A 12,275-nucleotide genomic window follows, 5' to 3' on the forward strand; every position below is an offset into this window, starting at 1 on the left:
TTTGCAGATCCAATTGTCGAAGAGGCCACTTGTGTGTGATGGCAAGAGATAACACAACTCTGATCGTGCAGCCTCGGGACCGAAGGTTTCATGAAAATCAATACCGTGCTATTAGGTGAAGCCTTTTGCAACAAGACGGACTTTGTAACGACAAGGAGCATCTATTTTGTCTCGTTTGATCCTATAAACCCACTTTGAATCATTGACATTAGTACCAAAAACACGTGGAACAAGAGACCATGTACCATTTATTTCAAGCGCAAAGTACTCTTCAGCCATGGCGTGACGCCATTCAGCAAATTTGTTAGCAGCGGAAAAGGATGTGGGTTCGGTCTCAGGTTGGTCATCATTGGGTTTGGGTTTGGTCTTAGCTTCTGATGTAAGAGGTGATTTGGTAGTATGGAAAGCTGATGGATCAAAAGGAACATGAGATTTAGGATTTGGGCGGAGATTTGGTGGTCTGGTTCGGACAGCAGGTGGAGGGGGAAGAGGGATTGGAATATTAGGTGATGTAGGAGGTGAGGAATGTTGATCAAGTACGGGAGAGGATTGTGAGGGAGGCGTTGGTGTGCCATCAGGATCATAGGATGTAGGATCGATATAAGTAAATGAGGGGGTAGGCTAATCAGTGTGAAGGGATGAAGGAGGTGAAGACGGAATAAAAGAGGTATAAGGTCCAGATGTGGGAATAGTGGCAGGTGTTGTGGGTTTTGGCTGGGAAAGAAACAAGGTTTCATTGAATCTCACAGGACGAGCAATGTAAAGGCGCTCGGTTGTGGGATCAAGACATCTATACCCGTTGTGGACGAGACTATACCCGAGAAAAATGCAAGGTAAGGATCGAAAATCCATTTTATGAGGATTGTAGGGACGGAGATATGGAAAACAATGACAACCGAACACGCGTAAGAACGAGTAGTTCAGTGACTGTTTGTGAATGATTTCAATCGGAGAGATATGAGAATTAGAACGAGAAGGCATGCGGTTGATTAGGTAAATGGCTGTATCAAAAGCAAAATTCCAAAAACGATGTGGAACATATGAATGTGCAAGAAGAGAAAGACCTGTTTCCACAACATGACGATGTCGCCTTTCAACAGTGTCGTTTTGCTCACTGTTTTGAGGGCATGAGCGACGATGAATTATGCCATGTGAAGTGAAAAAAGTGGAAAGGGCACGAAACTCACCACCCCAGTCAGTTTGTCTAGCTTCTAATTTTGTATTGAATTGGCCTTCAACCATGGTAAGAAATTTTTGAAAAACAAAGTAAACATCTGACTTTTGTTTTAAGTGAAAAATCCACATGTATTTAGAGTAGTGATCAACACATAACATAAAGTAACGATGACCATCAAAAGATAATGTAGGTGCAGGACCCCAAATATCACAAAATATTAAATCCAAAACATGATTACTACGGAAGGAAGAATAGTTCAAGGAAAGTTTTGTGGACTTTCCTGTTTGACAAGAAGCACAAACAGAATGAAAATTTTTATCAGAAACTAGAAGTAAATGTTTGGATAGCATGATGTTCATAAGCCATTGATGAGGGTGCCCTAAACGTTGATGCCACACATTATGAGGAACACGAGTGGCCAAGAAGACAGACATGGAAACAGACTGAAGTTGAGGAAGAACAAGTGAATAAAGCCCATCTTTACTTGGACCCGTGAGAAGGGTAGTGCGTGTAGATATGTCCTTAACACAAAAGAATCGTGTTATTGTATTGTATCTATCGTATAAATACTGAAGTAAGTTACACTAAGATCCCTCTAATATGAACATTTGTAATACTTAGCTTAAATACTGAAACTATCATAGTTGCACGCAAATTGTTTTGTCTATCCGATTCACAAGGAATCAGTTTATGAAATTTCATACGCTAATGAGACAAATTTTCAAGTAATGGAGAGCCGGATGCCCGGATATATATAGAAAAGAAATTAAATTAATAATAGCTGGTTATGTATAAGAAATTAACGTTGAAGAGAATAACATACCTTGAAATTCTCATGAATGGAAATATTGGAGATAACATTGGAGGTGATTTCACTCTCGTTACCCCTTGCACCTCCATCATCATGGATAAGCAGCTTTAGCTTTGATAAACCATAAAGAGAGAGACTGTCTAAATGTGGGAAGAAAGTGGGGTTTGTGCGGGAAGATGTCGAAGCGACCATTGTTTGAATATCATCATCTCTATTTGACACAACTTCCTCAATACCATCACAATCTGATATGTTAATTGTCTTCAAATTGAAAAGAAGTTTGGCCATAAAAGGTGAAAACAAATACTTTATCTTTGGGATAAGTGTCTGGAAATGTAACTAAGTATGGCCAAATGTCTATTGTAGGAACCAACTATCAGTTTTGGATATTGTATACATTAAAAAGTGACTTGTTCCATCATTAGCCGGTAAATACTTAAGTGCCTGGAAATGTAACTAAGTATGGCCAAATGTCTATTGTAGGAGCCAACTATCATTTTTGGATATTGTATGGAAGTAACTTCCTAAAAAAGTCTAAAACATTAAAAAGTGACTTGTTCCATCATTAGCCGGTAAATACTCTATTTTTTTTTTAATTATTTCTGACGTGGAATATGTGAGCTGGTGGTGACTAAACCTGTAATCCCGTACTCTTGTATCTAAGAATCGGGTCTACTTGCTTTCCTTTACACAACTCGACAATTTTGAATTGCCTTCTATTCTGCCTCTCTCGTAGCAAATATATACAAGCATCAATACAACAATACTTATCCTATCTGTAATACCCCTTTATTCATCTTGCATTCCTGTGCAATGAACCAAGCTATCACATTTTATTAACTGTTAGGAGTATTCAAGAGATAACACTTACTTTTAACAGCTTCCCAAAGATACTTAGTATTTGCGGTCACAGAATATATGAGGAATTGAATCTTGCATATTCTGACATAGAAAGAAATTGCAATAAAATTAAAAAAATTGAAAACATGAAAAGTTAGGGTTTTCGGTTTTCCCCCTTTCTATATCTGCTACAAAACATGAATTACTTGTAGATAAATGAAGGATACACCTTGATATAGCAGTGAAATAGTTAAATAGACATCGATCGAAGACGAATTTTGGATTTCGTATGTTTTATGTGTGGATTCGGTTTGGAATTGTCGTGTGTGTGTAAAAGTGTGTAAAATGAGAAACTGATCCAACGTTTGTTTTTATATGTAAGTTAGTTTTTGTTGTTATTTGCCGGCTCATATATTACACGTCGGAAATAATTAAAAAGAAAATAGAGTATTTATCGGCTAATGATGGAACAGGTCACTTTTTAATGTTATAGACTCTTTTACCAAGTTATTTACATACAATATCCAAAATTGATAGTTGGTTCCTATAATAGACATTTGGCCATACTTAGTTATATTTTGAGGCACTTATCCCAATATAAATCTATAATAAAACTATTGTTATTATTGTTGGTACCATATCGAAGTTCGAAGAAAAGGGAAATAACAGGCGGTTGATATAAAAGAAGAGTATGGGGTGCAAATAAAAAATATGATCCTTCAGGCAAGTTTTAATGGGAATTAATGAGTGGTCATTACTTTGCAATCAAAAGTGATTAATGGGGAGAACAACGTACTTTCTTATTTGTACACGGTTGCCCATTATATTTTTTTATTAATGAAGTTTACCCACAAACATTTTTTTTGTAGACGGTTAACCCATATTACCGGTAATCATCCTTTTTAATGACGTGGCAACCACGTGGACATTTAATGAAGCTGACATGGATTTACAACGACAGGTTTAATCACTTGATGACTAATGTACTTTTCTTTTATACATGGTTGTCTATTGAACTTTTTTTTTATTGATGTGTATTACCAACAAACTCTTAAAATTTGTACATGGTTGATCCAAATATTCAAAGCTGGTTCTCTCTCATACTAAAATCTTCAAAATTGCTTCTTTCTCTAAAAAGAAAACCCATAAATTTTAATAAAAAAAAAAGCCAAAAGATTTTTCTAAAAAAAATTCTAACCGCTACAGCTTAGTCATCGGAAAAATGTAATTCGTATTTCTGTTCGTTAGGGTTCGTGCGGATCTTAATTTCGAGTGTTTTGGTATAAATTTTGAGTTTCAATTCGAATAAACGAGAGAGAAAATGTCGATTTTGAGATTTCCGGTAAGATGTTTGAATTCTTACCGGCTAACAAAGGTGAGTGTATAAGATATTTTTTATCTGACTTAGGAATGTGAGTTTGAAATTGATAATGTAGATGCCGAATTAGTCAACTATTCGTTTAGAAAAATCTTTTCTTTTTTTATATTAAAGTTTCTGAGTTTTCATTTTAGAGAGAGAAGCAATTTTGAAGATTTGAGTATGAGAAAGAACCAGTTTTGAAGATTTTGGTCAACCATGTATAAAATTTAAGAGTTTCTTGGTAATACACATCAATTAAAAAAGTTCAATGGCCAACCATGTACAAAAGGAAAATTAACTACATTAGTCATCCAGATATTAAACCTGTTGTTGTGAATCTATGTCAGATTCGTTAACCGACTATAAACGGTAAACCGGTCAACTATGTGTCAACCGTGTACAAAACAAAAGTTTTGGGTAAACCTCATCAATAAAAAAAATATAATGGGCAACCGTGTACAAATGAGAAAGTACGCCAGTTTTTCCGTAATTAATCTTTAATTAAAAAATATGCAAGATGGGGTGTCCGCCCAAAACCTTACGAGTTACGACAATTGGGCACCTCCATTCTTAAACCATCTGATCCCTATAAATTTTTTATTGTATAAATTTTAATAAACGGTCTTTATGTTGTTTTTTTTTTCTTTTTAATTTTAAACAATTTAATAAATAATTTAATATCTATAGATTAATGTTTATAGTTTCTACCTTTTTTTCATATTATACGTTTATGTTTTTAAACTGTAAGTGTAAACATTGTTATTTTACAGGTTTACCAAAGTTTAGTTTTACAAATGAGGTTTGGTCAGTGGGGGTGGTGAGTTTTTTATAAGGTCATAAATTTGAATCTTAATACATGTAAATGTGGTGAGGAGATTTAGTAACATTGTCAAAATTCGAACACGATATGGATGCACCAAAGTTGAGTTAAGGCGCCAAAGTTGAGTAAAGAGTTATCAGGATTCGAACCCGATATGGACGCATCAAAGTTGAGGGTGATAGTCGTTTATCTGTTTTGTGCTCTGAACATTTCGACAGTAGTTGAAAACTCAGCTTGTCCAAATATAGTAGTTTAAGTTTTTGTCTTGGATTTCTCTCTAAAAAAAAGGTTTTATAATTCTTATACAACTTATTTAGTAAACCACATTAAGATTACGACGGAAACGTGATACTAATCATGAAAGGTGTTGATCTTGAATACAACATGTAATAAACCTTTCTAATTATCGTTAATATGTACCTTCATTCAATAAATTTATTGGGGAAGTACCTAATTACCTAAATAGTAAAGAGCTAACACAATTTGTATAACTTAGGGTGGACGGAGTGGGGAGGGGAAGGGGGTACCGGATAGGTATCTGTTGGCACACCGCTCCCACCCCCCGGTACCTATAGGGTGGGGAGCGAATTGGGTACCACGGTGCCGGTTGTGGTGTCTATCCTTTTTTGTCTTTTTCTTCCCTTTTTTTTGTCTTTTATTCTTTATTAAATTCTTAAATAAATAGAAACTGATGGGGAGGGAGGGGAGGGGAGAGGTGGGGAGGCATTCCTAGCATTAGGCAACGAGCAGGAAGGAGAAGCAAAACCGGGGAGGAAAGGGGAGGGGTGGTAAGGCCCTCCGTCCACCCTTAAAAGTAGAAGTATATTAATATGCCAAACCCCGTCAGTCTGTCACCTTGAGTGATGAAGGAATAAGGTCTCCTGGGCACTGTATGATTTCACCAAACAACTCAACAACCATCAAGTTTGTAAACATAAACAAAACTTAAATTAGAGTTAAGTAGGTGTTTAAATATGCGAGATGGGGTATTGGGGTGTCTGCCTAAAGCCTTACGACAATTAGGCACCTCCATTTTTAAAACCATTTGATCCCTAATTTCAATTTTAATAATTTTTTATTTTTTCTTTTTTTTTTTTAATTTTAAAAAAAATTTAAAACTTTTTTTTTATTATTTTTTTCTTCTCTTTTTGATAAAATTTTTAACTTCAATCTAATAGTATCTTTTAATAAATTAATTTTTCTATTCTTAAATTTTTTTGTGGATTATTTTCACACAAACTGACAAACATCTCAGTTTTGCCAAATATAGTTACTGCACTTGAAATGAAAAAAAGAATGTATCAGTTGTACACATGAAAATGCATTTGTATACCAAGGAAATCAGGACAAAATGAATCTTATATTCTTTGTGGACAAAAATATGTATGTATAGAATAAATACTTAGACATACTAAACATAATCTCTTATAATCTACTACACACGCCTCATACAAGAGACATATATGAGATATATATACACATATAATGACCATCCGCTCAAACTGTCATACCCAATCCAGCCAACATATCAGAGCACTTACATCCCATTCCTGGGAGACCTTCCGGCCCATACTTTGAATCGACAAAAGAACCTTTGCATTAAGAATATGTAGTAACATCTTGAAAATCTGTACCTAAACCATCCAAAACATCTAACATGGCTTCCAAAGAGATTTGGACCCTTTGTGGTTTACCATTGGCTTTCAATCTAGACGGATCTGAATGCCCGAGTAGACCATTATTGGTAGGAGGCGATCGAGCAGGAATGTACTTTGGAACCTTGTCTCTAAATCTAACTAAACTTATTAGACGGTGAAGCCAAATAATCAAATCAAGAATGTATCGGTCCATCTTTGTCTTATCAGCATGATAAAGTGTCTGGAGTCGGATAATATTGTTACTCCCTGCTGTCTTCTTCCCAAACTCATTACTGTTGAAAAACATTCAGATGTTATTTATAGAAGAGAAAGAAAAGCGGCAATATATAAGAGCCAGAATAATTTGTTTACCCTGTGTTTGCCCACTCGCCAACCCATCCAAAACCTTGATGTGCTCTACAAAAAAACAAAAGATAACAATTAATAAAGACTGGTAACGTGAATGAATCCTGTAAAGCATTGGTATGGTATATAACACATACTTGGTAGTATCCGTAGCTACTGGAACGAGCCACTGGAGTGTTTTTTCCATTTCTGCCTTAATTTGAGGCATGGTCATCTGAAACAAAGCATATATTATTTAAGATGTATAGATGCATAACAACAAAACTATATCCCTTGTCCTTTCTATCCAAAACCAAATAGAGCATTTGAACTAGACATAGTTTAACAGAAGTGTATGCATATTGGCGATTGGTCAAATATCTAGAATTCCTTCAACAACGATCAGTCAAACAAAGAGTTCCTCACAAAGTTGACACCCTTACGAAGCTAACTATTGCGCGAAGAAAAATACCTATTGTGTGAAAACATTGAAATCAACCATTTACGTTCCTAAACGCCTTACTGGTTGTAGGCAAGACCTTGTGGTTGCTATTCAGGACCTACCTTTGAATCATAGACAGGTTAGGTGAATACTCTATCTGATTTAGGACCAAAGGAACCCGATTAAAGAACTGGATAAGGACCAAACATGGATAACATTTGAAGCTTTTAATGCTTTGCAGTTTGCACCGAAGTTTTTGTACGGATGCGACATTTTTCGAGGCATTTGGTGCAAATACGAACTATTGCTTTTGAATTTGTAAAACTACGAAAACCGGTGTTTAAGACACCAGTCTTTATCTTTTTGGACCAAAGCCGGTGTCTAAGACACCAGTCTTACATTATGTGGCACACTTTATGACAAAGCCGGTGTCTTAGACGCCGGTCTTCACTTTATACACCAAAGCCGGTATCTTAGAAAACGGGTTTCCGGTGATGCTAAAATTCTTACTCCACGTGTTTCTCTCCCAGCCTTGCTTATTTCATTATTTGATTAGAAATGAAACGAGCTACAATAAATGGCAAATACTAATACTCCACGTATAAATATTTGATTACAGTATAAATATGCAAGATAGAGTCCTCTGTTTTTCAAAAAAAATAGTGTTTGAAACCGGTGTCTAAGACACCAGCGTTGAGACAAAACACAAGAAAACCCGACCTCTTAGATACCGGCTTTAGGTGTGAAAATGGAAGACCGGTGTCTAAGACACCGGCTTTGTGCCACGTAATGTAAGACCGGTGTCTTAGACACCGGCTTTGATCCAAACAGTTGAAGATCGGTGTCTTAGACACCGGTTTTTGTAGTTTTACAAATTCAAAAACAAAAGTTCATATTTACACCATATGCCTCGAAAAATGTCGCATCCGTACAAAAAATTCAGTTTGCACCACCTCTTAATGGCTATAAATTGTCAACAGTCACCCTTTTTCAAGCTTTTGAACTTTTCCTAGTGTCAAGGGCAAAGCTGTCATTTAAGCTTTCAACTCGATACAAATTTACTAACATCTAGCATTCTCTTGTACTTACTCTCTAAATGTCGCTACTCATGTGGTCTGTTATTGCATTCTTGTAAGCTTTCATATCAAGAGTATGAATTTATTTCTGTTCATTCTCCGCAAAATTATAGGGATATCTTTTATTTTCTTTTTTTTAAAAGCAAATATCAACACACCACACAACATTCCAAACATTTAACCCTTACACAATTTTTACAACCTCATAGCTGATGGATCAACTCACATACTGTTGAGTTATAGATTCGCTGAGAGACTCAGCAAGTCTCTTCTTCAGCGAGTCCTCAGCGAGTAGCTTCTTCAGCGATCTCTTAACGATCGATAATATCTTCAAGTTAAAGGATAAGTTCAATGACTCACCGTTATATTTGTAAGTCAAATATGGGCGGGAAGATGAAGATAAGAAGATTGGTCCTAAAGACACGTGTTGATCAAGAAAATTGAAGACATGTGATCATGTACCAAAACAGTACCTGGGTCTTTCTCTCTCATACCGGATTTGGAAACAAACAAGACGAAGACAGAGAACCCTGCAGATCAAGACGAAGACAGAGAACCCTGCAGATCTGAGAGATCCACCAATAGATGGTTGACAAACTTGAGGTGTCAACATCTATTGGGTTGTCATGTGATTCCCATCTCTGCCTATATAAGGAATCACTTGACCTAGCCGCAACCCTTGTTGGTGTAGTTCTGCAATTGTCACTTTGTGTGTGTTTCTTATTGTAGAACATTTAAGTTTTTGTGTGTCAAAAACTTAACAAGTATTTTTCAATTTTCTATATTGTAAACCAACCATGTATTCACTGTTTAATTAATATACATATAGTTAAACGTGTTTACTTTCTTATCGTATATCTTTTATTTAATCTGTTTTGATTGTTGCAAACTTGGGACTTTCAGTTGGTATCAGAGCGGTGGTTCGACACACCGAATCTGATCTGAGTAAAAGTTTGCAAGATCTTTTCTTTACTTTTTTCTGCATCTAAAACTTTTTCTTATTTTAGTTCTTAAAATCTTTCTCTATGACTGCAGTTCCTACTCTGGTTAATACCAGAGACTTTGGGTATGTTTCCATCCCTCCAAGATTCGAATCTCATGATTTTGGATCTTGGAAGGAAAGAATGCTTCTACATATTGTAGGAGTTGAACCTTACCTAATGACCATCTTAACCAAAGGTCCTTATGTACCGATTCTGGTTACCAGGACACCAGGAGCCACCACTGAAGCTCCTGAGATTGTCACTGAGCTTATTAAACCTGAAGTACAATGGACAGATGACGAGCATAGGCTTGTTAATCTAGATGCTAGGTTAAGAAATCTCATTATAAATACTCTTCCTGATGACATTATGAAATCTGTCATCAAGCTTTCCTCTGCTAAGAAGGTATGGGACAATCTTTGTACCAGATTCGATGGTACAGAAGATGTCCTTGCCACTAAAAAGATTGATCTGAAGCGTGCCTATGAAGGATTCTTCTCTCTTCCAAATGAGAATCTAGATGGCACTTACAATCGCTTCAAATGTCTGTTGAATGATATGACTAATGCTGGCATAGAGCATGATATGCTTGAAGTATGCCGCAAGTTCATTGACAGCCTTCCAATTAAATGGCAAGGTTTAAGACAGATTCTTCGCACCACCAAGCAACTTAAGTTGCATGACTTGGAATCACTTTATGGCACTCTTCAATTTGAAGAGAGAGCCCTTGCTCAAAACTTAAGAGCAGAAGCTGATTCCAAGAGGCATGCTGGCTCATCTTCTTCCTCCTCTCTATCTAATAATTCTTTTTCTCTTGACCCTCTTGCCTTGGTCTCTGCTGAAGTTGACTCCATCCATGTCAACAGCAGCTCTGCTACCCCATCTCATCTACAAGATCTTGTCAATGACCTCGATATTGAGGAGAGACAAGAAATGTTCTCAGACTTCATGCAGTTTGCTATTATCGCTGGCAAGAGATATTCCAAAAAATGGAATAGTCGTAAGTCGACTTTCTCTCAAAAACCAGTAGTCGAAAAATCGCAAGAAGAATGTTGGAGATGTGGTCGAAAATGCCATTACCAAAAAGAATGCAATGTTTCCATTCCTTCCATGCAGGGAGCGAAGCCCTCTTCTTTCTCCTCAGCAAAACCCTCCTCAGTCAAGCCCGCTAATGAATACAAAAAGAAGTACTACGAGCTTCGTGCTAAGATGGCTGACGTTGAGGAAGCCAAGCTTCCTGCCAAGAGTCTTGTTGCTGAACAACATGACTGGGCTGACTCTGATGACTCTGAAGCTGACGAGGAAGAGTATGTTGATGCCATTTGCCTTATGGCCCTTGCTGATGATCAAGCACTGACAAAAGATCAAGTTTGTTCCAGTCAGTGGGTAAATGTCACTCTCAAGAAGGTATGCAATTTTTCCTCTACCTCTGAAAAAAATAAGTCAGAAATTTTTGAGTCGCTTACTTGTGACATTCAATTTGTTGAATCTATTCGTGCTGATCTTCAAGCTAAGCTTAGCTCAGTCAGTGCTGAGCTAAGTGCTAAAAATGACAAGCTCAAGGACCTTCGAAATGTTCATGTTGAGCTTGAGTCTTAAAAAATTCTCAATCAAAATCTTCAAAAATCAAACGAAGATTTGAAAAATAAGGTCGCTAACCTTGAAAAAATTGTTACCTCTTGGTCTAAAGCCTCCAAGCTTCATGACCAAATCTTCAGCAAGCTGATGCCTACTCAAATCAACGCCATTATTGGTAGAGATTATGAGACTGTTGCCCTTATTACCAATCACTTTGGTGACAGTCCTACTGCTGAAGAAAGAATTCCTCCAAGTGTTGTTGCTTCTAGTGAAGAAATGATGAAGCATCACTTCACCAAAGGATCAAATGATTATCACTCCGAGTTTGACAATGTGTCATCCTTATCCAACACTTCTTCCTCTTCTTCCTCTACCAAACCCAAAACTTATTATCCTCCTAGTTTTGCTAAGACAATCTTTCCTGATCATCCCATCATTGATATGATGCCTAATGAAGGCATAATTCAATATTCTTCTTCTCAAACCTTTGAAGGAAATCCTTCAAGTGATAGTTATAAGCCTATAGCTCCACAGCTGCTGACCGTTCAGTCTAAAGCTTTTAATCCCTTCAAAAGGAGCAAGGTTGCTGTTCCATATGACTACAGTACTCCTCAGCGAGCTGTACCTGTTAGTCAATCCGCTGAATCCTCCACTCCTTCTGTTGTTGCTGAAAGTCCTGCGCCTCAGCTGCCACCCTCCTCTTCAAATTCTTCTCATACTGGCAAAAAGGCTGATGTGCATGGTCATTTAATGAATAGGAGAAATAAGTTCGCTGACGCTCGCTATCAGCAACCCAACTCCATTTATGTTCCAAAGGGAACTTCTCTCTCCCAGCATTTCAGACCTGTTCAGCAGGTCAGACCTTCTCAATTTGAAGTACAACATGCTGGAAAATATCCTTTGGAGTCTTAGCATTTCAGATCTGCTCAGCAAGTTAGACCTTTTCAACAAGGAGGTCAGCGAAGTGCTAAGATTCATCTTGATCCTTCCTCTTCAAATGCCCAATCTAAGGACAAATCCATTCTTGGTCCTGTTCCAAAGACTGTTCCTTTACTGCATCAGAAGAAGTCTTCATCTCTTAAATCAAAAAAGAAAAAGGCCTTTTCTACAGCGTCAACTGCCTCAAATAATCCTGAAATTTGTGAGCTGACCAAACGTGTTAACGACCTATCCTCACAGCTTAAAGATTTTCTAACTCTAAATCAG

At 37.0% G+C, this 12,275-nt stretch overlaps 1 protein-coding gene across 2 annotated transcripts in view; it reads right to left on the bottom strand.

The window, feature by feature from the left end:
- Positions 1-6,316: 6,316 nt before the first annotated feature.
- Positions 6,317-12,275, bottom strand: part of LOC122607814 (protein PSK SIMULATOR 2-like) — a 28,199-nt gene continuing 22,240 nt past the window's right edge. For both annotated transcript variants that reach the window (XM_043780866.1, XM_043780865.1), the window contains exons 10-12: positions 7,149-7,225; positions 7,018-7,062; positions 6,317-6,938 (exon numbers count right to left, since the gene is read on the bottom strand). In XM_043780866.1, the coding sequence (XP_043636801.1) occupies positions 6,608-6,938; positions 7,018-7,062; positions 7,149-7,225 (453 nt within the window). In that variant the 3' untranslated portion in view covers positions 6,317-6,607. The remainder of the gene's footprint in view (positions 6,939-7,017; positions 7,063-7,148; positions 7,226-12,275) is intronic.

This window comes from Erigeron canadensis, chromosome 7, assembly GCF_010389155.1.
Source record: "Erigeron canadensis isolate Cc75 chromosome 7, C_canadensis_v1, whole genome shotgun sequence".
NCBI lineage: Eukaryota > Viridiplantae > Streptophyta > Magnoliopsida > Asterales > Asteraceae > Erigeron > Erigeron canadensis.